The sequence below is a fragment of the Palaemon carinicauda genome, chromosome 9 (assembly GCF_036898095.1).
Source record: "Palaemon carinicauda isolate YSFRI2023 chromosome 9, ASM3689809v2, whole genome shotgun sequence".
In the NCBI taxonomy this organism is placed as follows: domain Eukaryota; kingdom Metazoa; phylum Arthropoda; class Malacostraca; order Decapoda; family Palaemonidae; genus Palaemon; species Palaemon carinicauda.
The window spans coordinates 75,977,894-76,004,148 of record NC_090733.1 but is presented as its reverse complement, the minus strand read 5'-3'; the positions used below and the strand labels follow the sequence as shown (position 1 = coordinate 76,004,148).

Here is a 26,255-nt window from a genome sequence, read left to right as displayed (position 1 = left end):
AGCTTTAATTTTGAGATGAATATTATACATTTTTCCTGTATTCACGTAAATATGTGGTAAGAGGTAAGTATGAAGTAGATTCTAGAGTAATAATGTCTAAATCTAGAATGATTACCTTGCAGTTGTGATACAGACTTAGAAAAAATACTCCTACAAGTTAGAGAATCGTTTTATAATTTACATCTATGCCATTTTAGAAAAAGGATAAAGCTTATGATAGAGTTAATAGGAAGGCAATGTGAATGTGATGTGGTTATATGGAATTGGTGGAAGGTTGTTGCAAGCAGTGAAGAGTTTCTATATAGGCAGTAAAGCGTGTGTTAGGATAGAAAATGAAGTAAGCGGGTGGTATCCAGTGAGAGTGGGGCTGAGACAGGATGTGAGATGTTTCCATGCTTGTTAAATTGGTTTTTTGAAGGAATTGTGAGAGAGGTGAATTCTCGAGTGCTTGGTGGTCAAAGATTGAAATTGATAGACGAGAGTGATCATAAATGGAAAGTAAATCAGTTGTTTGCAGATGATATTGTATTGATTGCGGACTTGGATGAGAAGCTGGGTCGAAAGGTGTGTGAGAGTATGTAGTTGGGAGTTAATGTGGGTAAGAGTAACGTTACGAGGTGTACGAGAAGGGAGGGTGGTGTTTGGTTGAATGTCATGTTGAATGGAGAGTTACTTGAATAAGTAGATCAGTTTAAATACTTGTGGTCTGTTGCTGCTGCAAATGGTGGAACGGAAGCAGATGTACATCAGTGAGTGAATGAAGGATGTAAAGTGTTGAGGCCAGTGAAGGGAGTGGCAAAGAATAAGAGAGTTAGGTATGAATGTAAAGAGAGTTCTGTTTGAGAAAGTGATTGTACCAACTATGATGTATGAATCAAAATTGTGGTAAATAAAAGTGACGGAAAGACAGATATTGAATATGTTCGAGATGAAGTGCCTGAGGAGTATGGCAGGTGTATCTCGAGTATATAGTGCTAGGAACGAAGTAGTGAGTGTGAAAACGGGCTTAAGAAAGGATTTAGCAGCTAGAGTGGATATGAATGTGTTGAGGTTGTTTGGCCATGTTGAGAGAATGGAAAATGGCTGTCTGCTGAAGAAGGTGATGAATGCAAGAGTTGATGGGAGAAGTACAAGAAGAAGGCCAGTTTTGGGTGGATGGATGGAGTGAAGAAAGCTCTAGGTGATAGGAGGATAGATGCGAGAGAGGCAAAAGCAAGTGCTAGAAATAGGAATGAATGGCGAACAATTGTGACGCAGTTCCAGTAGGCCCTGCTGCTTCCTCCGGTGGCCTTAGTGACCGCTGAGGTAGCAGCAATAGGGGATTCAGCATATAAAGCTTCATTTGTGGTAGATAATGGGGGAGGATGAGCTGTGGCACCCTAGCAGTACCAACCAAACTCGGCTGAATCCCTCGTCAGGCTGGGAGGAGTAAAGAGAGGAAAAGTCCGCTTTTGTTCTTTTTTGTTATGTCGGCTACCCCCAAAAGTAGGGGACGAGCTTTGGTAAATAGATATCATTTGATTTTAATTTCCAGATTACCATAAGACTGGAAGAAAGTTCAGAGTATTTGATAGTTGACGAACCAACTGAAGAAGTTAAAGGCCAAAGAACTACATGTTTGGCTGCTCAAGACAAAGATGTTGTAACTGTTAAGATCGATTTATTGTCTCTGGGTGACGTCAATCTCACTGTAACAGCCTTTATCGACTATGACAACTCTGACGGCTGCAATACTGACGATAAGTCAGTTAGTAAAAGGCAAGTACAAATAATATCCTGAATATAAATTAATAGTAACTTGCATAATCGAGATTCATTTTCCGTTTTTTATTCGCCTTTTTCAAGCTGAATTTATTCTTCTATAATCGAAAATTTAATTTAGATAGAATACCATAGGCAAGAGGATTTTTCTTTTGTTCATGATATGAGATTAATCAATTAATATTCTTCATTGGGCCAGACAAAATTTTTGTAAAGTTTGAATATCATATTTTTCTTATAAACAAATTTAGTTTTTCATCTCTTAATAAGTAAAAATGAAAACAAGAAATAGGTAAATTAAATAGTTTCCAGTTTGGCAAATTGTTACGAAAAGGAAAGATAAAAGAATCAAAATGTCCTGTTAGTTTGATTGTCAATAATATTTTTTTTGCGATGTTTTTGAAAATTCCTTTTTTTTTTTTTTACTTTATCAGGGACACCATAATCAGACCTATCAAAGTTGAAGCTGAAGGTTACCCAAGAGAGAAAAGTTGGACAAAATACATTTGTTCTGAAGGTGAATAAACATAGTTTTTGTGCCTTGTTCTTCTAATATTGCTGTATTAAGAATTATAAACCTATTTTGTATCAACTTTTAAAACTCGATATGGCAAATATTTAATTGTATGTCGGGATACCTTAAAGTGTTCAAAGGGTTTGGGTATCGCCATAATCAGCAAAGCTGTTGGAATACAAACTTTCATTTTTTTCCTCAATATACTGTAACCTTTTTTTGTGTAATACTTTGAGATTATAGGAATTTGTTATCAAGCATTGTTTGTAAATCATTAAATATGTTTTTATAGATATCTTTTCAAAGATATGCTGCTGTGTTCCTTGTGATGTGTAATATTCATCTTATAACATATCCTTTAGATTTTGAGGCTGGTGATGATGGATTTGAGGTATGGGAGGTAAGCGCCCCACCTGTAATAGTTGAAGGCTCAGACAGAGGTTGGGTTACTGCCGTAGGAGACCTTTTGGCGCTTTCCCTTGAGGTTAGTTGGTGCTTTTCTTGTCTGTAAACTGATTACGATTTTACATATCTCCAATAGTTTTTTTTATGAAATTTTAGTTGTTCATTGTACTTTGAATTATAAAGTGTGCTTATCAACTTTGAACTGATGTTCCAGTTTTACTTTACAGAGCGAGAGTTTAATTTTCATGAAATATACTTTTCTATGATAGAAAGTACGTAAATACTCTTGTAGTTATGTACCATCAAAACAGATAGATACTGAAAGAGAGAAAAAAAACTGGTACAAACACCTATATTTTAACAGCATGGTGTCATTGCTTTTCATGAATGTTTAAGCCTTTGTTATTACTCCAGAATTTAGGGAGTCTCATCCGCATGCCATACGGATGTGGAGAACAGAACATGGTGAATTTTGTTCCTAACATCTTCATCATGAAGTATTTAGATGTCACACAACAAAATACTCCAGAAGCATCAGAAAAATTAAGAAAATTCATGAGAACAGGTGATCTTAACTTTTAGAATCGTAAAATGTAAATGAATGATAAATCAATAAATTCTGTGAAAAATCGATATGTGAATATGAAGACAGAGTGAAGGCGATGAGGAATGTATCAATTGTATCACCAATCTATTTTTCAGGTTATCGAAGAGAACTCCTATATCGACATCCCAACGGAGCATTCAGTGCCTTTGGTAGTGCTGATGACTCAGGTTCTACTTGGCTTACAGCCTTTGTACTCAAGTCATTTGCTCAAGCACAGCCTTACATACTAGTGAGTATCCAATGCGTTGATTTCATGGTATTTACAACTTACAAGTTTATCAAAATGTTTTTTTTTTTTGTATAAATGGACTGCATGGTGTGCAGGCGAGCAGCTTAGTTTTATTTGAGATACTCTTGTAAACGTAACTGACTTTATTTTGATAGACACCGAGCTTTTATAATAACATTCAACAGTTTCAGTGAAAGAAGGAACAAAAATTCAAACAGAGCAATCCTGGTAGATACAGGCATAGACAGGCTATCAGTGCAATAGGAGAGCGATAATGACAATACGCACACACACAAAAAAAAAACATCAAAACAAAATATTTTCTCAATATCATAGATATTTTGTATTAGCCATCTTACGACTTGAGCACCTCAAAGATGCAAGACATGTTGACCACTCATTGGGCCACTAATGTTTGAAAATCTAAGCCAAACTATTTGTTATATAACCAGATCAGGATTATATGAGTTGCATTATCAGTTAAATTTGATCAACAAACGGTATGATTCTGAAATTTAAGTAGTGAAAGGTTATCCATAGATGACTACCAATGCATTTCAAATATTCAATGCTGCTGAACTAAACATCTTATTTTTTGCACTGAGGATGTCAACCCTCAGGAGAAAAGTGAGCATACAATTCATACAATTGCAGATTTTTTATTTGATTGTCATCAAATTCATATGATTTTGATGGCGAAGAATGAACATAACTTGAATACGAATGAGAGACAGAGCACCAGAATTTATCTACAGAGTTTCTACCCTGGATACCAGGCAGGCTTTGAATTGCTTTAAATAACGGGAAAAGCAGGATTGGGTTAATTCTGGTTCCTATAATAAAGATAAGACTCTTCTATAAACTCAAACCAAACTGTCTGAAGAAAACTTCATGAGGAGGGAATTTGTCAAAGTGTCCCTGATTTTGTTTACTATGCCTAGTTTGATATCAAATAAGCCTGCCTGCAGTAAACATCGGAAGGAATTTGGTGTACCAAAGGTGCCTTCACATGCAATTTTTATAGAAGGTGATTTCACATATGTTACTGGAATCTAGTTGAATTATGTCCCCCAAAAACATGGGTCTTTCTAATCTTACTCAGTGTGATATGGAAGATCTGTAATTTTCAGAAGAGTTTAAGATAGATATTGATTGAATTAATTCAATTGGCATTATGTAAGCTTGAAAATCATACCCAGGTAATGGAGACCGCTTTGTCTTGAGAACAGACTCTAAACCTCATTAGACTTATCATGTATAAACAAAATTGCAATTCTAGTTTGATGAAATTTCTCCAATCTTTTCCTTGATTTGATTATTTTTTTTTTCTCTGCGGTTCATTTCTAATTATCTCTTGATAGAATTCGAAATGTGTACCATATGCATAAGGTTAACTAAAGAGAAATACAAACTCCAGATTTATAGTTACTAAACAGGGAAGCATTTTGTACGAATCAATAACAAAAGCATGGAAACGAACATGAAAGGCAGACCTATGACTTAGGGCTCGAAAATGCATGGCCATAGCCTTTTCTGGTGCCATTAAAATGACATTTTTTTTTTTTTTTTTTTTTTTTTAGAATTTCAAAACTGGGGAGCGCCAACAGAAGTTCGGATTCCAAAGGAGAGATATTTCTCTCCTGAGCAAAAGGAAAAGTTCCTCTCAGATATTTAAGAGATAAGAATAAGACAATCTATTATTAAATAATGGAGTTTTAGTTATGAAAAAATGAAAAGCTTTAAGTATGGTTAAGTCAATCAGGTGGCATTGATGCCAATAAATCTGGTCAGTTATGTGTATATGGAAAACTAATTTATCTCATATTTGAGCTTATAGGATGTCTATGAAATTAGTCATTTATGCGTTTGGTGGCTGAGGAGATTTCCTACAGCCTCAGAGACTGGCAGATTAAATTTTGTAACTCAATAAAGTTGAAATGACTAAAAAAAATGTAAAAATCAAGATAAGGAGAGGAATAGTTTATAGAATAAGCTCTTTAGTCATAGAAAACAGTATATTGATGACGTTTAACCTGAGCAATTTATTGTAAGATGGTGATCATTTAAATTGTTCTTTTGTATGCACAGGTTGACAAAGCTGATTTAAATGAAACAAGACGATGGTTACAAAATCAACAAGATGAAGATGGATGCTTTTTGTCTGTTGGTAAAGTTTTTCATAAAGGAATGCAGGTAAGACAAACCATGTATAAGGGTTACATTTTCCTATAATAATAAGGTTATCAGCAATTTTTTTTTTTTTTTTTTTTGCTAGTGCCAGATAGATGAAGAATCCCTTTCGATTTGAAAGTTAAGAATAACCGATTTGAGGATGTGACTACTTCAATCCATTTCATTAAGAATTTATCTATGGACAATGAACTGGCTGCAGCTCATGGGCAGAATCAGTAGCATAACCAGCCAATACATGCTCATTATTTTGAAATTAAAACTCCCTTGATAGGCCTTGATGATTATAGAGGTGTAGACCCAAATGGTATTTTTCCTTTGTTTTTTTTTATGAAGATTGCAGATTTCTTAGCTCCAAAGTTATCTGTGATTTTGCGCAAGTTAGCAAGAAGAGGAGCTTTTAGCACTTGTTGGAGAATTGGTAAAGTTACTCCATTATGTAAATGTGTTTGTGGTACTCAAGTCCAGCTGATTACCGTCCAATTTCCATAACTCCCATATTATCTAAAGTTTTGAAAGTCTTTTGGAAAAATGCCTCTTTAATAGGTTTGCTGAAGGTAATCATCTGTTCCCTAGTTTGCAATTTGGTTTTCGTAAAGGCCTTGGAGCATGTGATGCCTTTCTTACAATCTCCAATGCTACACAGAAAACCCTTGATTATAGTCAGGAAGTTTGTATGATTGGCCTTGATTTTAGTGCTGGCTCTGACCGTGTTAATCATGAGGTCCTTGTTTTCAAACTCAAACAGTTGGGAGTGGGTGGGTCGTTTCTTAGCATCATTATTGAATTCTTAAGAAATAGATCTCAAAGAGTTGTTGTTAATGGGAGCCACAGTGAATATAGGAATGCAATATCTGGTGTTCCTCAGGGTAGTGTTCTCAGCCCATTACTTTTCATATTATATACACATGACATGTGGTTTGGCATAGAAAACAAGCTTCTTGCCTATGCTGATGATGCTACTCTCTTTGCATCAATTCATTCTCCTGAATGTAGATCTGTGGTTGGTGAATCCCTTAACAGAGATCTAGCTAGCATTGGTACATGGTGCAAATTAGGGGGTATGACGCTGAATCATAACAAAACTCAAAGTATGATTGTAAGTCAAGAACAGTGGTTCCTCAACATCTGGATCTCATCATTGATAATGTTTCTTTAACTCTGTATCTTTCAATATTTTAGGTGTGATTCTCGACAGCAAATTTACTTTCGAGAAACACATTAGGTCTGTGTCTTCTTCAACTGCCCCAAAAAATTGGCTTATTAAGAAAGTCTTTTAAGATTTTCGGTGATCAATCTATTCTCTCATTCTACCTAGTTTCGAGTATTGTTCTCCTGTCTGGTCTCCGGCTGCTGATTTTCATCTTAAATTGTTGGACAGGAACTTACGGTCTATTAAATTTCTTATTCCTGATCTAGATATTAATCTCTGGCACCATCGTTCATTTAGTTCATTATGCATGTTGTATAAGATCTTTTATAATTCTGACCATCCTTTACATTTAGATCTTCCCGGACAGTTCCATCCTGTTCGTAATACTAATAATTGCAGTTAATTCTAATAGTCAGGCTCTCTTCATCATGAGGTTCAAGACTACACAGTATTCTAGATGTTTTATTCCAGCTGTGACCAAGTTGTGGAATGACCTTCCTAATCGGGTAGTTGAATCAGTGGAACTTCAAAAGTTCAAACTTGCAGAAAATGTTTTTATGTTGAACTGACTGACATAAGTCTTTTTATAGGTTAAATGTGAAATATCTGTGTTGATGTTGTTATAGTTTTTAGATATTTTATTTTAATTGTTCATTACTTTTATATCATTTACTTATTTCCTTATTTCCTTTCCTCATTGGGCTATTTTTCCCTGTTGGATCCTTGGTCTTATCACATCTTACTTTTCCAACCAGGGTTGTAGCTTAATTGATAATAATAATAATAATAATAATAATAATAATAATAATAATAATAATAAAGGTTTTAGGATAGATTTGAGAGAGGTTTTAAAACATTATTTCATGACTGATTTTCTTTGGTTATAAAGAATTTAGTTTATTCCCTCAATCCTATTATGAATATATATATATATATATATATATATATATATATATATATATATATATATATATATATATATGTGTGTGTGTGTGTGTGTATACATATACTGTGTATATATATTTATAAATATATATATATATCTATATATATATACATACATATACTGTATATATATATATATATATATATATATATATATATATATATATATATATATATATATATATATATTTACATATATACATGCATATACTGGATATATATGTGTATATATATATATATATATATATATATATATATATATATATATATATATATATATATATATATATATATATACTGTATATATATATGTGTATATATATATATATATATATATATATATATATATGTATATATATATATATAGAAAATTACATAGTTTGTTATTTCTCATAATACATTTTCCTTATAAAATGTTAGTGCCTAAAAAGGTAAGGTTTATTGTATTTTCTTCCATGGTAAATCAATTTTAAAATTAGATTAAACTATTAGTGAAGTCTGTCAAATTGGTTTTGAATGTGTTAAAATCAATTTTGATTTTTACTATTTTCACCTCCCGCTTCCTATCGTTAAAATGGATATTATTAACTCTACTTTTGTTAAATGTTATGATAGTCATGTTTTAAATCTTATTTCTGGTTTCTTTAAACTAGACATTAATCTAATTCATAAAAATTCTTAATTTATTGTTTGTTACACTGCCAGCATTTTGAGTGTTCTTGAAGTATTTGGGAAGTTTCAGTAATAGTTACACCTTAACTACAACTTAACTACAATCATTCCTTAAAGATTACTAATTGTTCGCAATAATGGGGTTCTGTTACTTTAATCTCTGTTTTGGAATTTTAATTTTGTACTGTCTTAATCTTTAATTCCCTTTGTACCCTGAAGAAGTATAAGTAATACACAATAGCATTTCATACCTGGTCCTTTATTATTCATAGCTTCTGTGGTTTTTCTACTTTTATATATTTACCGTACATACGTATATATACACACATATATACAGTATATATACTTCCTAAGTGTATCGAATTAGATTTATTAGAAATTATAGTGTATACTACCTTACCGAATGATCATTGAGAAATTTATTATTATTTAAATATCCCTTAAATGTCACTATGACTGTTTATTACAGTTGCTCTGATGGTAAAATATGAAAATTGGTGGATGACAACTTTTATCTGTACTTTATGGCATTTTTATTCTATCTTTCAGGGAGGAATTGATAATGGAAACAACTCTATCCCCTTAACAACATATGTGATGATTTCCTTACTAGAAGCTGCTGAGGATCCTTCAAGTCCTACCATTGAATTAGCTCAAAAGTGTATCAATTCTAATGTCTCTTCTGATCCATACACATTGGCCTTAAAGGCTTATGCCCTCTCCCTTGCAAAGCATCCTCGGGCCCAAGAAACAATCGACGAATTACTTAAGCTCGCTGTCGTGACGAAGAACGCTACTTACTGGGAGCTACCAAAATCCCCAAGTGAGTGAATTTCATCATTTTTCTCTCTTATTCCATCTTATTTGTTCATGTGCTTCAACACTCATTTAGTTATTGCTATTGGATGTATTCAAAACCTAGTGGGGGGAAAAGCAGACCCTGACCCTTGGCATTTCAGGCCATGGTACTTTCATAAAATCTGGTTCCTCCTACACGCTTCATCTATTGGCCTTGCCCCCTAGGAGGTTTACACTATCACCTTCATCCTAGGCCTCATGCAGTTCAAAAGTGTCCAACTAAGGGTTTAGATTAAATATCAAGAATATATCAAACTTGATGATATTATATGAATTCATTGCAAGTGGAAGCGTACTGTATGTGTGTGTTTGTGTGTACACACACACACACACACACGCACACACACACACACACACACATATATATATATATACACACATATATATATATATATATATATATATATATATATATATATATATATATATATATTTATATGATGGGTACCCAAATTCACACTATTATATTGCTTTAAAGTCTCAATATTATATAAAAACTTTTATTATTTCTCAACTCATCAGTTTTTTCTATATTTTTGGGTATTTTCAATACACAGAGGATGTTATTTTTAAAACCAGTTGGTTTCCTTATGGTTAACTAATGATTAACATTGTTTAATCAAACATATTTTATTGACAATACTTAACATGGCTTAATTTTGTGTGCATATTGATATTTCATTGTCAAAATCTAATTGCTATCAATTTATTTTCCTTAGGTAAAAGTAAAGCAGTTGAACTTGAAACAGCTGCTTATGCCATATTGGCCTTTGTGGAACATGACTTTGAAACGTATGAACCACAAGTGCGAAAGATTGTGAAGTGGATCATGACCCAGAGGAATGGATACGGCGGATTTTATTCAACTCAGGTAAAATCTGTCAGATTTAATCGGTGCATTGAATAGCATATGAGAGGAAATGTGAGCAACGTAAAAGTCGTATTTTTTAAAGGGGTATGAAATCACATCATCTTAAAAATAAACAAACACTATGAAACAGGTCTCAAATGCCCTGCCTTAGATTTACTAGCATTTTTAAATATTATCTAACTAAAACTTTTTTTAAAGGGACATGAAACTAATAGTTTTATCTATTACAGGACACTGTTATGGCTCTCCAGGCTATGGCCAAGTATGAATCTTTCCTCCACCAAGGGCCTTTGGATGTAACAATTACAATGGAAGCTAAAAATGTATCCCATTCCTTCTCCGTAAACGATTCCAATAATCTTCTACAACAGATGGTGGGACTTGTAACGTTCCCAACTAATATCACTTTTGGTATGGAGGGACAAGGATGTGCAGTAGTACAGGTAACATACATTATAATTTCAGTTTAACTTCAGCCTTTGTTTTATTTTGGCAATTTTACAAAGCTTTTTCATTGTGAAATGTGTGCTGGGACGCAAAAAATAGATATATTTTTAACCAATTATAACTAATTATAAATCTATTTTTAACTAATTATCATACAACAAAAGTATAGTATAACAAAGTCTTTCCCTCTCCAGGCCGTCTACCGGTACAACATTCCAGAGCCTGAAGCCAGCGATGCCTTTGACCTCACAGTAAAGTCAAGAACAGCATTAGACAATAATTGCAAGACTAAACTCATCACTGCATGTGCATCTTATCAACTCCCAGATGGTAAATCCAACATGGCCGTCATTGAAGTGAATTTAGTCTCCGGCTACATTCCAGAAAAGGAGGATCTCAAGTTGATCGTAAGCAAAAACCCCTCAGTCATCAAACGATATGAAGTTGATGGCAGCAAAGTATCTTTCTACATTGAGGAGTTAACAGCCGAGGCAACGTGCATCAACTTTAAGATAATTAGGGAAGTAGATGTTGAAAATGTGAAACCAGGGACTGTTCTGGTCTACGACTACTATCAACCCGAGTTCTTCATTTCAGAGGTAAGATATGTTATTCAGAGGTATCATGTGTATTCTGAAATGCTATAATTACTTTATAAGTTTTCATTATTCAAGTATGTAGAGAACACTTTTATACTCGTAGAAATGTATGCTGTACATCAATATTTTGGTAATTCAGGAGAATTGGAACTCAATGGAATTTGTAAAACATCCCTTATATCAATAGTTTCAATAAATCTACTTGCAAAGTCTTCGACTATAGAAATGTTATTGAGAAATTTCAGCAGAGGTTGACCACTAAGAACATGTCAAATGTACACAATGGCCATATTTTCAGACTTCTATATCCTTTTCCTCGTAAAAAGGAAATACATTGTAAAAGGAATAAGTGTTTGAAGAAACATGCATGAATTGTTTTGAGGTACTTAGACAAAAATTCAAATACTGCAGAAGTTGTAAGGAGAATTTGTGGTTGTGTGACAGAGTACTTTTTAGTAGAATCTTGCTTAAGAAGGAATGTATATATTGCAAGAAAATTATGATTTCATAAGATGAAACTTTGTACAGAATGTATGCCTCAAGGGTATATTTGGATATATAAATGTCATGTATGCAGTTAGCTGTCAAACCTACCATTCTCCTTTAAAAAATTACACAATGTTAGTAATGAAGACTAAGAAAACTATGAAATAAGCGACAGCACTCAATGAGAAATGCCAACGACCCTTTTCCACCCTATTTTTTATAATATTCTTTCTTCCTCGGAATACCATTGATGGGCTATCCCAGTTATATAGTTGACAGATGGTAATATCACATTTCAGGGCCTATAAGACTTTTATCAGTCAAATCAATGGTTGGTAATAATGTTTTACCAATCAAAATTATTGTTGGTAACGATGCTCTGCCATCTCATGTGCCGAGGGATCGTGGAAATAATACAACTTGCAGTTATTGTGTAAGAAAGGTATAAAAGCTACCTATTTTTTTCCCCTGCAGAATTACATCTTACCAGCCCCAGAAGATTGCCGGCGGATATAGAAGCATCTCTCTTCCGTGGCCTTCGATGGATAATTTCAAGAGAATTTCTTTTTCAAGTATAACTTGAGTGACACTAGAACAAGACTCAAGATTTTCTTTTACAAAGAAATAGTAAGTTTGAATTGTGTGATAAGAATGAATTTTGCAGTTTCAGATCAAATTATGTTATAGACTTTATGTTCCTGATCGGGTTTTGGATTTTCCCAATAATGGGTTAATGTCATCAATAAAATTTTAAAAATACATTGAATATGTTTAAGTGCCCAAGAGTAAGGTAACAGGAGTAATGTTGATGTAAGCCGTTTGTCTTGAGATACAATTGGAAATACATTCTTGGTTTGAAAATCTCTGCTGAAAGAGGGAATACAATGGCAAAGCAAAGTGAGAAGCTTAGTCTGAGTAAATTTCACGAGCTTCTTTTTGCCGATGATAAACCTTCTTTAGGAAGGGAGTATGTTCTGATGGGACAATTAACTGAATTGTCGTCAAAATTCAGATTCTATTTGAATTACAGAAAGACATAGGTTTTTGGTGGGAAAAGGGAGGAAGAAGGGGTTGTTGTTGATGTCAGCAGCATAAACTTAGCCACTAAACCCATCTCCATAAGCCAGATCTACAACCTCCCACACATTGATTTTGCACTCCCAGACATCCCACATCATTCCTAAACCCATCACTCCATACAACATGCCACCACATCTGTCTATGGTCCTTTGAGGAGGATGTTGTTTAGAAATCATTCAGATGACGAGCTGGACTTGGACAGATCTGGAGGAAATGAAGAGTCCGAAGTTGTCCTACCCAGTGAGTCAGAAGGGGAGGGGTAATCTGGACCAGCCTTTGCCCATCTCTATGGGAGGAGTGGCCGCATATGCTACCAATCACGGGAAAGGAGATGGATTTAGTTTATATCGATGATCACTTTAAACTATCCTATGCTTTTTATTCACAAAATTTACATGATCTTTGTAAGGCTAGCTTATTAGGATGTGTAAAGCTAGATGATGTTATGGCTCATAAACAAGGGTTTGATTAAGAAAACATCTGAAATCAAAAGTAAAGTGAAATGATTATACACAAAATTTACATTATTTTTGTAAGGCTAGCTCATAAACAAAGAATTAATGAAAAAGTAAAGTGAAATATAATAGGAATAACTTACAAAATGACAATGTGAATGGGGTTATCCCATGAATAAAAGGATTAATCAAAATGTACATAAAATGAATAATCAAAAAGTCATTGAAATAAAACAAAATGTTTTGGCACCAAACAAAAAGTGAAATATCATTCAAGTAACCTGACAATAACAAATGTCCATTAAAGTTACCCCCCCAAAAAATTATTACAACTGTCATGAGTAGACATAATACTTTTAAAAGGATATTATAAAAGACAAAAATATCTATTCCCAGTGTGAGCAGCGAGGCAAGACGAGATTCATTTATGGCCCTGTTTGGGCAATCCTGTCATTACTTCATTGTCGTCAACCTTTTGGAAGTAAACCAAGCCTCGCCGAGAGCGCCTGCCGTGATAAGGAGACTTGTCCTGTTTTAACCAAGATGTCATCGTCTTAATTAGTGGAGTCAGCATATTTTGAAAAACTGAGCCTGAGGGAAATAATTGTTTTAGATATATGACATTATGGAAGGACACGTGTTGCCTTTTTGTTACGACTTAACACGTGGTCCAGATTGCATTAGAAATTTCTTCTAGAAGCTTCCATGGCGTGATCGAATTGGGCGTTTTTGAGGAAGCCATTAGAGATGCAGAATTGTTAAAAAGAACGCCTTCTATGGAGATGACCACTGCCCAACTGTAATTAACTCTGCCCATACATGGGTATATAAACTTCAAGAAGAGATTGTCTAAGAGAGATAGGACAGGACATAAGACAAGAGAGGAACTATGTCCGAAGCAGATAAGATCCAAGCCCTAACGAGATAAGAAACAGAGAAGACCAGAAGTCTGATAGAGCCAGATTTTAACATTCCCTTCAGACAACAAAAGCCTATCTCCAAAAAATCCTGTTATGGCCGAGAAGAAGAGACAAATTGAAGGAGCCAGCCCTTCCTGCTTGTGTCGAGAAGTAGCCAACATTGCCAGCCGCCTGCCTTAGTTTAACAGTATCATCGAATTCCTGGGAGAAAACCTCTGATGTCCCTTCTTAATGCCACCCTTTTTGTGACGTCTTCGAATCTGGTCATCGTGCCAGTTTCATCTGAACTTCAGCTGCCCATCTGCAATGTTCTCAAGTCTTACTTCAACAGTATAATCGAATTCTTAGAAGAAGACCTCTGATGTCCCTTCTTGATGCTATCCTTTTGTGACGTCTTCGAACCCGGTCAACGTGCCAGTTTCATCTGAACTTCAGCCGCCCTTCTGCAACGTTCTCAAGCCTGAAGTCTCCGTACCAGTATCGTCTGAGCAGCTGCAGAAAACTTCCTTAAGTATTTCTACCTTACTGATTGTTCCCCTTTTCTATTGGTGTTTGATTGATTTGATTTGTCAGTTAAAGTAACCAAAGAAGTAACATTAAGTTTCTTTATGAGTTTGTGAATAAACGTGGTGTTTTTTCGTGAGTTTCTTTTTATATTCATTTCCCATGTTTTAAGGGTTGTTGTTGTAAACATTTATTTTACTTATTAAAAGAACCTGTAACAATTTTGAGATCGTAACAACAACACAGGATTTGAAGGTTACAAAAAATCTATGCATGCACGCCCAAATGTTCATAGCCAGATAGAAAGAACCAAATAACATACCCATCTATTCATTAGCTAAGAAAGAAATGGGGCCCCATAGACACCGTTAACAAATTTTCATAAACTATCTACGATTTAGGGTGATCCTTGAGTCCTTTGATTGCAGAGGTCAGAGTGTTTTGATGTTAAGTCATCTTTGTCTGCTGTTCTGATGGTTTCACTTCTCAACAACGATGTTGGATAGGGAACCTTACTAATGTTCTTAGGAAGAACAATAGTAAGGTTTGGCGATGTAGCTCACAAACCTTCACTCTTAATAGAGAAGCTTCATCTGTCCAGAGGCCTAAAAACTTCAAACGTAACAAAAGTAATTTGATGGCCTACTTTAGCTTTGTCATAACTAAAGCCACCTCACTCTTAGGCTCTATTTCAGCTTTGTCCTAGCAACGCCAGTGAGATGCTCAACAGGAATTTAGGGTATGAATGAAGACAATTGTAATGAATGGGAGCAGGGATGTATTGAAGTAAAGTTAAAGTAAGGACCTTTACCTTCGAAGCAGTGAGAATGAATACTGCGTATACTCGCTAACTCGCTTACCTTTAAGCTATTTAGATGAACTTGCTCTTTTCAATATCTCAGGTATGCTATCCCGAACTAAATACATATATTGCAAACACAATCAATCAAATAAAGGGATTAAAAATACGAACATGTATAACCTAATCTAATAATTTCAGTGCTAAATTGGATATCTTAACAAAATCAGAAAAGATAAAGCAAACACAATCAAACAAAATAAAAGAAACGCAGCTCTTAGAAAAAATAAAGAGGTAATAAAATTATTCTTGACTTGACGTTTTTTGCATTAGTAAAGGATTAAATTGGAGTCGGACACGTGGTCCTGTGACTCGAGAATTGACCAATCTCTAAAAGAAAAGATTATACACAGTTTGTACAAAAAATTCCACGCACTCAGCCCGAATTGTGTAGAAAACCAGCAATACCTAAATAACGTAAAATTAAAATCTAACCTAAGAATGGGGAAAATTTACTGTGGGCCCACATAAGTTACCTGCACTCACTTCGAAGAACTAATGGAGTAGCCCTTGTCCCGAAAAACGGACGCGAAAAATCTATTTTTGGGTGAGATAGCCATGACATCCTGATGGAAGGTTCCTTCAGTAGCTTCCTAAGGGTATATTTGACTACAGTAGATATTCCCAGAGAATTAAACTAAAGGTTATCACAGAATTCTAACTTCTGGTGCGAGTACCCTAAAGGTTTCCCTCTAGGATATCGTATATCAACAGGGGACGCATGTATAACATGCCACATAGCTATCTGCACCCCATATAGAGTTAACACTTCGATATGGAAAGGTGGAGAATAACTGGGGAGCCGTTCCACAGTTACACTCATCCGTGGCTGCTTTTGGTACTCAAGACGTAAACAAACGGGCGCCATTGCTAAATGACGTCACGTCCGTCCTCATCCTGAGCCCAGCTTCTTGCTAATCTCCATGATACAGCAGGACAGGGCTCAAGCCATGACGTCCTGATGGAAGTGTACCAGAGAATTAATGTATCGTGGAAATTTTCCCCCTTTTTATGCAAGTGCCAAGGGCTTCGAAAATAGGTATGTAACATGTCCTTACTAGTGATTCCGTGAAGAACTAGCTTTCTGCCCCCCCTGGCAGAGAAGTCCTGGTGGACCATACTAATATTTCGAAGCGATCATTGAAGAGCTACTCACCCTGCGGAGAGTTCGTGCAGGACTCGGAGACAAGACATAAGGTTAATATTCGGGTAGGAATATTATCAAGCATAGGTAAATGCTTAACATTTACTACACTCCCTGGAGGAGAGATCAATCTGGTCTTGGAGGCAGGACAAAGGTTAATATTCAGGTAGGAATATTATCAAAGCATGAGTGAGTATATAATACAATTATATATATTATTCATCTCCTTCAGAAAGAAAGGGGTAAATGAAACTATAACAATCGTATATTTCATAATAAATAATAGGAGCGGAGAGAGACGCATATGTAATAAAATAGACATTTTATTTCAAAGATTGCAGATTATTGTGATAACAATTACAATAATGAATGTAAAGTTTATTTACAAAATAAAGAATAATATACATAGAAAATAGACTTCAATCTTGAATCTGAAAAGAAATTTCACTTTTTAGAAACACAAGTTCCAGAGGAACGTCAGTCTTTTTCAAAGAAAACACATCATGCCCTAGAGCATGTGGCACTCATGTAAAGTCTATGACATTTCACCTTGGTAAGAACAGTTTATTAGAAACACTAAGTGTCCATGAAATCACTATGTATCACCACAGGGTCAACACAGGCACCCGGAGAGTTACAGTCCCAAGTAACTCGCTGTTCTATGCAGAGTTAAACAGCAGGTTTCATAACACTACCTGCGGCTACCACGAAATGTTTGACTTCATACACTTGCTTTGCGTAGTGCTTGAAGAAAACGCGTGATGATTTCCATCCTGTGAAGCTCTTGAGGCTTTCGAAATCCATGCTCTGGAAGAAGTTCGGAGAAGACGCGACTTTTCTAGGATCATGACCTGCGGGTGTACTGTCAGGATCCGCTCTGTGATTTTCGCTCTTAGTTGTTTCAGTGACAAGTCGCTACCCGATGTTTCTCCTTTGAAGAGTTGTCCTCCACAGAAGTCTGAAGTTCTTTGAAGATAGACCTTAAGACTCTCCACTGGGCATAGAGAGACATCTTCCTTCAGGGGGCAGATTCTCCAAGGGCCCCATCTCTTGGTGGGTAGTTCATTCTTAGCGAGAAACGTCGGATCAGGGAAGAGGGTAAGTTCTCCTGTATCTGCGAATAGGATATGACCCTCTTCTCTTGATAATGCCACTATTTCACTGACTCAGGCTCCCGAGGCGAGAGCAAAAAGGAAGATAACTTTTTGAGTCAAGTATTTTAGAGCGCACGAATCGTTGTCCAGGTTGGAGGCAAAATGGAGCACCTTGTCCAGGGACCAGGAGATAGGTTTTGGCGGAGGTGCTGGGCGTAGTCTAGCGCAGGCCTTTGGAAATTTATTGAAGATATCACTGGACAGATCAATCTGGAAGGCGTACAGGAGTGGTCTAGTCAAAGCTGATTTGCAGGTGGAAATCATGTTGGCTGCTTAGCCTTGTCCATGAAGGTGAATGAAGGAGGACATACAAAAATCAATAGTGATTTCCGTAGGATTTTTTGCCTTGACGAAAGAGACCCACTTTCTCCAGGAAGATTCGTATTGCCGTCGAGTAGATTCAGTCTTGCATTCCTCGAAGTCTAAACTTTTCTTAGAGATTCCAAACCTTTTCTTTACGGCTAAGGAGAGAAAATCATGAGATGAAGGTCCCTGACTTTCAGTGATGAAGCGAAGACAGTCGACTTCTGTACTTGTTGAGAGAGAACTGGGCCCGGTAGGGGGATCAGCGTGGGCTGCAGCTCCAGGACCAGAGGGTACCAATTGCTCCGGGGCCACTTGGGAGCCACTAGGGCCGCTGTCCCTTTGAAGGTTCTCAGTTTGGAGAGGACTTTCAGCAGAAGGTTGGGGGGAGGGAACAGGTATATCCTGGACCATCTGTTCCAATCCAGTGACATGGCATCCACTGCTTCTGCCTTGGGGTCCTCGTACGGGGCCACATATCGAGGAAGTTGATTGTTGTCGCTCGTCGCGAAGAGATCGATCTGAAGTTCCGGGACTTGGTGAGAGATGAAGGAGAATGACCTTGCGTCTAGAGACCATTCCGACTCTATTGGGCTTGTCCTTGATAGAGCGTCCGCCGTCATGTTGCGGAATCCTTGTAGGTGAACTGCAGACAGGTGCCATTTCTTCTTTTCTGCCAAACGAAAGATTGGAAGAAGCACCTGATTTATCTGGGGTGATCTCGAGCCCTGACGATTGAGACATCTGACTACCACCGAGTTGTCCAGAGTCAGACGAATGTGGATCGAGGGAGGCGGGGAGAGTTTCTTCTGGGTGAGAAGAACCGCCATGGCCTCCAAGATGTTGATGTGAAACGTCTTGAATAGGGGAGATCATGTTCCTTGAGCCTGTTTTTGGTGGGAGTGACCTCCCCAACCCTCCAGCGAAGCGTCCGTATGAATGTTGATCGATGGAGGTGGGTGTTGAAGAGGAATGGACCTTTTCAGGGCCTTTGCTTCCGACCACGGCTTTAAAAGCGAGCGAAGTCTGTTTGGAAGCCGTCTCTTGAGGTCTCTTCGAGCGATGGATGCGAAACGTCTCCAGACTCCCGCGGCATCCTTTAGCTGTGCGCGAAGCACTGGGTTTGTCACAGAGGCGAACTGAAGAGAGCCGAGAACTGTTCCTGGTGTCGTCTTGAGATCCGTTTGGATTTTAGAAGTCTTCTGACAGACCCTGCTATTTCTTTCCTTTTCTTCTGTGGGATGGAAAGGCGGTGTGACTGAAGATCCCAATGGATTCCCAACCATTGGAACTTCTGAGCTGGAGAGAGGCGAGATTTTTCGGTGTTTATCTTGAATCCCAGATGCTCTAGGAACTGGGTGACTTTGTTGCAGGCTCTTACACAATCTTCGGGCGATGTCGCCCAGACTAACCAGTCGTCTAGGTAGGCCATCACTTGGACGCCCTGAAGACGGAGCTGTTGGACGATTGCGTCTGCCAGCTTGGTGAAGATTCGTGGAGCCACGTTGAGCCCGAAGGGCATGGCCCTGAAGGCGTAACTTTTCCTTTGGAGTCGAAATCCTAGGTAGGAGGAAGCGTAATGATTCATTGGAATGTGCCAATACGCCAGGTCTATGGAGACCGTGTAGGCCCTTTGAGGCAGAAGGGTCCTTATTTGTTGCAGAGTCAGCATCTTGAATTTGTTGTTCGCAAGGAACTTGTTGAGAAGGGATAAGTCTAGAATGACTCTGAGTTTGTCGGAGTCTTTCTTGGGAACGCAGAATAGTCCCCCTTGGAACCTGGTTGACTTTACCCTCCTGATCACCTTCTTGTTCAAGAGTTCTAGGACATATTCTTCCAGGAGGGGGGTTGACTGTTGGAAGAATTGCTGGAAGGCTGGGGGTGGTTGAGTCCAGCTCCAGCCTAGTCCCTTCTTGACAATGCTGTGTGCCCAGGGATCGAAGGTCCAACGATCCTGGAATTGGCGGAGTCTTCCTCCCACCGGAAGCACTTCATTGCTTCTGGTGTCCCGAGGGTTTGCCACCTCGGCCGCTAGCTCCCCTTCCTCCTCTGCCTCTGGAGGGACGGCGAGAAGAATCTCTGCCGGAGCCTCTGCTTGAGCCCCTACCTCTGGGACGAAAGGTAGTAGAGTGTTGCTCATACGCAGGGGTGAAGACCAATGACTGTGACACCACCGGTTGGGGGACCAACTGAAAGGTCTGTTGTGGCTGTGTGGCCACTTGGGGAGTAGCGGTACCCGGAAACTGTCGTCTTTGTTGACGTTGCTGGGGTTTCGGCTTCTGAGGTTTCCTCTTAGGCTGAGGGCCATCATCCTGAGAGGATTTCCTCTTTCTTGACATGCCCCACTTGTGGAGAAGGTTCCTATTCTCCGTGGCGGCTTTGTCCACAATCTCTTTCACCAGAGAGGATGGGAAGAGATACTTACCCCCGATATTGGAGGAAATCAGCCTTCAGGGTTTGTGTTTCACCGTTGCGCTGGCGAACACGAATTCACAACAGGCTCTGCGAGCCCTAGTGAAGCTATATAGGTCCTTTGTCACCATTGCCAAGTGTGATTTGGCTAGGACCATATAAAAGTCCGGGACTCTAGTATCCCCGGCCATACGTTCCAGCTGTACCTGGTGGGACAGCGACGTGGCAAGCCTCTCCTTCGTATCCTGTTCCCTACGAAGGAGGTGATCGTTTAGCTTTGGGAGGTCCTCAGTAAATTGACGACCAGCTACGTCAGGCTCCAGTTTCCCTACTGTGAAGGTTGACTGGATGTCTTTCCAGTGCCTATCATCGGGGGGAAGAGTAATGGAGAAGGGTCTGCACTCCTCCAGTGCAGGGCAAGGTTTCCCTTCCTCCACCGCCTTTAAGACCGCTGTGAAGGCCTTTTCGATGAAGGGGAAGGTCGCAGCATTTGGCGCAACGAAGGTTGGATGCTTCTTGCTAAGTGCCGGCATCTTGGAGTTGGTGAAACCCCTACTCTTCACCGCCTGGGCTAACATAGCTTGGGCCTTCGCGAGATCGAACACGATAACCTCCTTCGGTTCGGTCTCTTCCTTTGAGGCTGGTTCGGACCTGAGCCGGACGTAACAGTCCGGATAAGCCTCGAAATTCGGGAGGAATTCCACTTCTTCCAGCAAGATTGAGCCAACCCTTTCACTAATGTAGATTTTGCCAGTTATAATTGGCATATGCTCGGCATATCTCCATGGGTTAGCTTCCGAGCAAGTGGGGAGGTCCTTAACCGAAATCCGTTTCGGTTGTTTCAGATTAACGAGTCGTCCGGAATTGCTCCTGCGTTTCTTGTAGATTTCTTTCCATGAGGGCTTCAAGCGTCTTGAAGACCTCCTGAGTGGCCGATGGAAGAGGGTCCGGGGTGGCAGAAGTCGAAGGAACAGGTTCCTCGGACGGTGCAGGAGTCGCTGCGGGAGTAGGAGCAGGAGCGACCTCGGTCTCCGAATCAGGGTATTCCACCTGATCTTCCTCATAGTCGAGTTCCTCGCCCATGAGGTTCTTCTCCGTCTCTTCTGACACTTCCGACATACGTTCCACGTTATCGGAATCAAGATGGCACTCCTGCATGGACTGGGCCATGACAATATCAGGTTCCACCACGATCTGGACGGTGGGGATCTGATCATGGGGGACCACAGAGTCTTTGGATGCCTTTGGGAAAAGCAAGGCCCTCAAGTCTTCGTTGGCAAGATACGGTCCGGTGGCGTTCTTCTGGAAGCCACGCACCCATTTGCGTAGCTTCTCTCTAGCGTTGTCCCTTGCCTCCGCAGAAGGAGGATCGTCGAACGCCTCGACCAAACGACTCTTGCAGACTGTACAGTTCTGCGGGTCCCAATACTTCAGGTCGCCTTTCTTGGCGGCGCAGGGGGCGTGGGTCCAGCACGCCTTGTGCCCGTAGAAGTCCGGGCGCTTCACCCCGCAGAAGTTGCTCTCACACTTCATATACTCCTCCTGTAAAAGAAAGAGATCATGAGTACATGGAAGACATAAGAATGACTTACATTACTCTAAAATTAAGATATCTTAATCTAAATTTTTGAACATTAAGGTAATTTACAAGGCATTATAATGCTTGAGAATAATGAGCGGGAAAGGAAGTAGATAGACACATACTTGTGAATCCCGCCCAGTCGGTTACCGTAACCTTATCTGTAAGCAATTTTTTTTGTGGCCGAAGGTCACAATAAGGGAATCCATATGGATAAGCCGAGCTAAGCTTCTAACAGAAATTGCCCGCAGGGTGTAGCAGGGACTGAGACCACTCAGATCCCTAGAGTAGAAGGGGTATAGGAGAAACCCCTTATTAAATGTAGGTTCCGGCAATCGGCTGCACTAAGACACACAGAGTATGCTGGAATATTGTAATGTGCAAACACACAGCATAGCCACAATCTAGGATGGTAAGACAATACCTATAGAAGTGGCCAAGCCATCTGGCTGCAGCATTTTGACTGTCGGCATGTTGCCGGCAGGTATGTGAAGGGGTGCATGTCCCTTAACGTCTCAGGAGGGTGCAGGCAGACCGACGGCACGCCGGAGGCCGGTCCTGCAGGGTGGAAGGCATCAAGACAGACACTCTGAGTATCTAAAGTATAATACCATCGTGGCGACCGCCGGCACAGCGGCGGGTCGCCGGCAGGGGGCAGCGGCTCCGGCAGCCGAAGGCTGACGGCATGGTGAGCTTGGATCAATTCATAAGATAGATATGTATATGGTTGTATACCTAGACCGACGGCAATCAATGCCGGCTCCGAGGGTCGGCCAGCTGTTACTAGGTAAGATGAGGGTTGGGACGTCGGCTGTATGTCGACGGAAGGCAGCAGCCTCCGGCACACGGAAGGCTGACATCTTAGAGGGGAGGGCATCTTATGAAAGAATGTCACCTGAGGTAGTGGCGGCTATCGCATGCAGTAGAGGCGGCAAGGGACCGGCACCAGGATAGAAAGAGAGAAAGGTAAGGAGGGATGGAAGGGGTAAGATCCCATACCCCTCCGGCATCCCTCCGGAGAGAGTGCACTCATGATAGGAGTGGATACTCCTAGCATCCGGCGGCAGGGAGCCGGCAGTCGGCCGGGTGCCTGGGGGTAACCCAAGGGAGGGTTAGAGGGCACTCAAGAGGGGGGAATCCCCCGCCGGCCAGACCGCCGCCGGCAACCAACCCCATAGAACGCTATGAAGGGTATGTGTACCAGAGCGGCCAGCTCAGTAGGAGAACAATGTTAGCCCTACCACTCCACCCAAGGGAGGAGTTGTAGGACTAAGGACAGATGTGTGTAGGCAAGCCTACACCAAAGGGATAGGTGGGGAGGGGGAAGAAAAGGTCTTTCTATAGAGGAGACTCTGTATGAGAACGGCCACCAAGGTAAGGGAGAACGCTCCCTAACCTAGGTTAGGTAGCCCAGAATGAGAACTGTACAGGAGTACCGTCTCAAACTATAATAGGGCAGAGTCAACCCCCAGAGCTTAACCTAGAGAAGGAGGGCTAACTCCTAGACTAGGAAAGCTTGAAAGACACATCGCAAGTTGCAGGGAGGAAGGAGTAACCCAACCAGGTGCAACTGAGGAAGGGCAGAGCCGTTCCTTATTTCTCGGTCACAACCCTAAGGGAGGGTCATTCCCATAGGGTAGGCAGAGAAGTGATAATTACTCTGTTTGTAGACAAAATTCCCCTATATAGAAGAGGAAGCAAGACTACACAGAGGGAATGCCCGCAGGCAGGGGGATAGGGAGCATATAGGGGTTCCTACATTAGGTTAGGATGGAATGATACACAATCAACACAGTCCCCTATATGGTCCCCGAAGGCGAAAACACTTACATCACAGTTAATAGTATGTCTAATAATGACACAATCTTCATAACTTAACCTAGGAACACTGGTATATATCATGCATGAAAACAAGCACTAGGCTGTCCAGCCTAGGGGCTAAGCTAGTGATCTAGTATGGGGTCGAACGGCGACCGAGTCTGATGAGCGCTAAAACACGATATAAGTATTCCCTAGCTATAAAGACTAAATAACTAATAATATTAATTAGTTAAATGACCGGAGGGGGCTGTTCTGGCTAACTAAATAAAGCATGCAACATGAACAGCGACGCCATAAAATGGCGCGTACGGTAGCGGCACAGCTCTGCCACAAAACACAATACAGTGAACCCTCGTTTATCGCGGTAGATAGGTTCCAGACGCGGCCGCGATAGGTGAAAATCCGCGAAGTAGTGACACCATATTTACCTATTTATTCAACATGTATATTCAGACTTTTAAAACCTTCCCTTGTACGTAGTACTGTTAACAAACTACCCTTTAATGTACAGAACACTTAATGCATGTACTACAGTACCCTAAACTAAAACAGGCACAAATATTAAAGGCAATTTTATATCATGTGTTTCCTAAACACGCTAAAAAGCACGTTAAAAAATGGCAACCAATGTTTTGTTTACATTTATCTCTGATCATAATGAAGAAACAAACTGGAGGTAGAGCTTTGCTTATTACCCAGACATATTTCCCTTACTATTCCCTTAGAACTACATCACATCTTCCTACTTTAGAGATATATATATATATATATATATATATATACATATATATATATATATATATATATATATATATATATATATATAGATATATATATATATATATATATATATATATATATATATATATATATATATATATATATATATATATATATATATATATATATATATATATATATATATATATATATATATATATGTATATATATATATATATATATATATATATATATGTGTGTGTGTGTATATATATATATATATATATATATATATATATATATATATATATATATATATATATATATATATATATATATATATATATATATATATATTTTATATGTATACACATATACATACCAACATATATACATACATACATATATACATAAATACATGCATACATATATATATATATATATATATATATATATATATATATATATATATATATATATGTTACTGTATATATATGGGTTATGGAAAAAATCCGCGAAGTGGTGAATCCGCGATGGTCGAACCGCGAAGTAGCGAGGGTTCACTGTATTTTACGAAAAATAGAAGTTACTTTACGGCTAGAGCTTATTTAAACAATACTTGGACCTGGTACTTAACTTTCCAGAAGAAGGCGAGGCTGAAGATAGCGACATAACGGCGATGTAAGCAGATGAAAAAAGCACTTAGGGAAAATACGACTTAAGCGAGAAGCTACAGGCAGAAGGATGAGGACGGACGTGACGTCATTTAGCAAAGGCGCCCGTTTGTTTACGTCTCGAGTACCAAAAGCAGCCATGAATGAGTGTAACTGTGGAACGGCTCCCCAGTTATTCTCCACCTTTCCATATCGAAGTGTTAACTCTATATGGGGTGCAGATAGCTATGTGGCGTGTTATACATGCGTCCCCTGTTGATATACGATATCCTAGAGGGAAACCTTTAGGGTACTCGCACCAGAAGTTAGAATTCTGGGATAACCTTTAGTTTAATTCTCTGGGAATATCTACTGTGTTCAAATATACCCTTAGGAAGCTACTGAAGGAACCTTCCATCAGGACGTCATGGCTTGAGCCCAAAAATGGCCATTAAGTAGCTTGCTCTCACCTTTCGCTGACTGGCCCACCCCTCTGTGTTCCTCTCTTCTTGGCTGATCAGTATCACTGGCACAGCTTCCAAGGTCATCTTCTTCTCCTCTCTCTAGCCGTTAGGACACTAGGACTTGTCTGTCCTCCTCTGGTTGGTGGGGAATGAATCTAGCTTGGGGAAGTTGGGGGGAGCCACAGCTGCCCGACAGGTGGAGAGGTTGACCCATGCAGTCAGAGTGGTGTCTCACTAGCGAATGGGGATTGGGGACTCCACAAGGTCAAATCGGTTTACCCGGGGTTAGCTTCTGACAGGCGAGTCTTGTTGAGGTGCCATATCAGGAATTTTGTCCAAGGCATTATATTTTTGTAAGGAGTGAGGTGAAGTCAGGAATTTGTTCAAAATACAAAGAACAATCTTGCAACTCAAGAAAACATATATGATAATAATCCTACTCAAGCTGGC

The 26,255-nt window shown here is 39.1% G+C and overlaps 1 protein-coding gene across 1 annotated transcript in view; it reads left to right on the top strand.

Moving 5' to 3' along the window:
• The window catches only part of LOC137647003 (alpha-1-inhibitor 3-like), a 99,913-nt gene extending 87,443 nt beyond the window's left edge, over positions 1 to 12,470 (top strand). The window contains exons 17-27 of the mRNA XM_068380110.1: positions 1,535 to 1,758; positions 2,196 to 2,278; positions 2,638 to 2,759; positions 3,095 to 3,245; positions 3,383 to 3,516; positions 5,605 to 5,709; positions 9,026 to 9,299; positions 10,054 to 10,205; positions 10,436 to 10,648; positions 10,847 to 11,251; positions 12,212 to 12,470. Coding sequence (XP_068236211.1) covers positions 1,535 to 1,758; positions 2,196 to 2,278; positions 2,638 to 2,759; positions 3,095 to 3,245; positions 3,383 to 3,516; positions 5,605 to 5,709; positions 9,026 to 9,299; positions 10,054 to 10,205; positions 10,436 to 10,648; positions 10,847 to 11,251; positions 12,212 to 12,253 — 1,905 coding nt within the window. The 3' untranslated portion in view covers positions 12,254 to 12,470. The remainder of the gene's footprint in view (positions 1 to 1,534; positions 1,759 to 2,195; positions 2,279 to 2,637; positions 2,760 to 3,094; positions 3,246 to 3,382; positions 3,517 to 5,604; positions 5,710 to 9,025; positions 9,300 to 10,053; positions 10,206 to 10,435; positions 10,649 to 10,846; positions 11,252 to 12,211) is intronic.
• Positions 12,471 to 26,255: the final 13,785 nt, after the last annotated feature.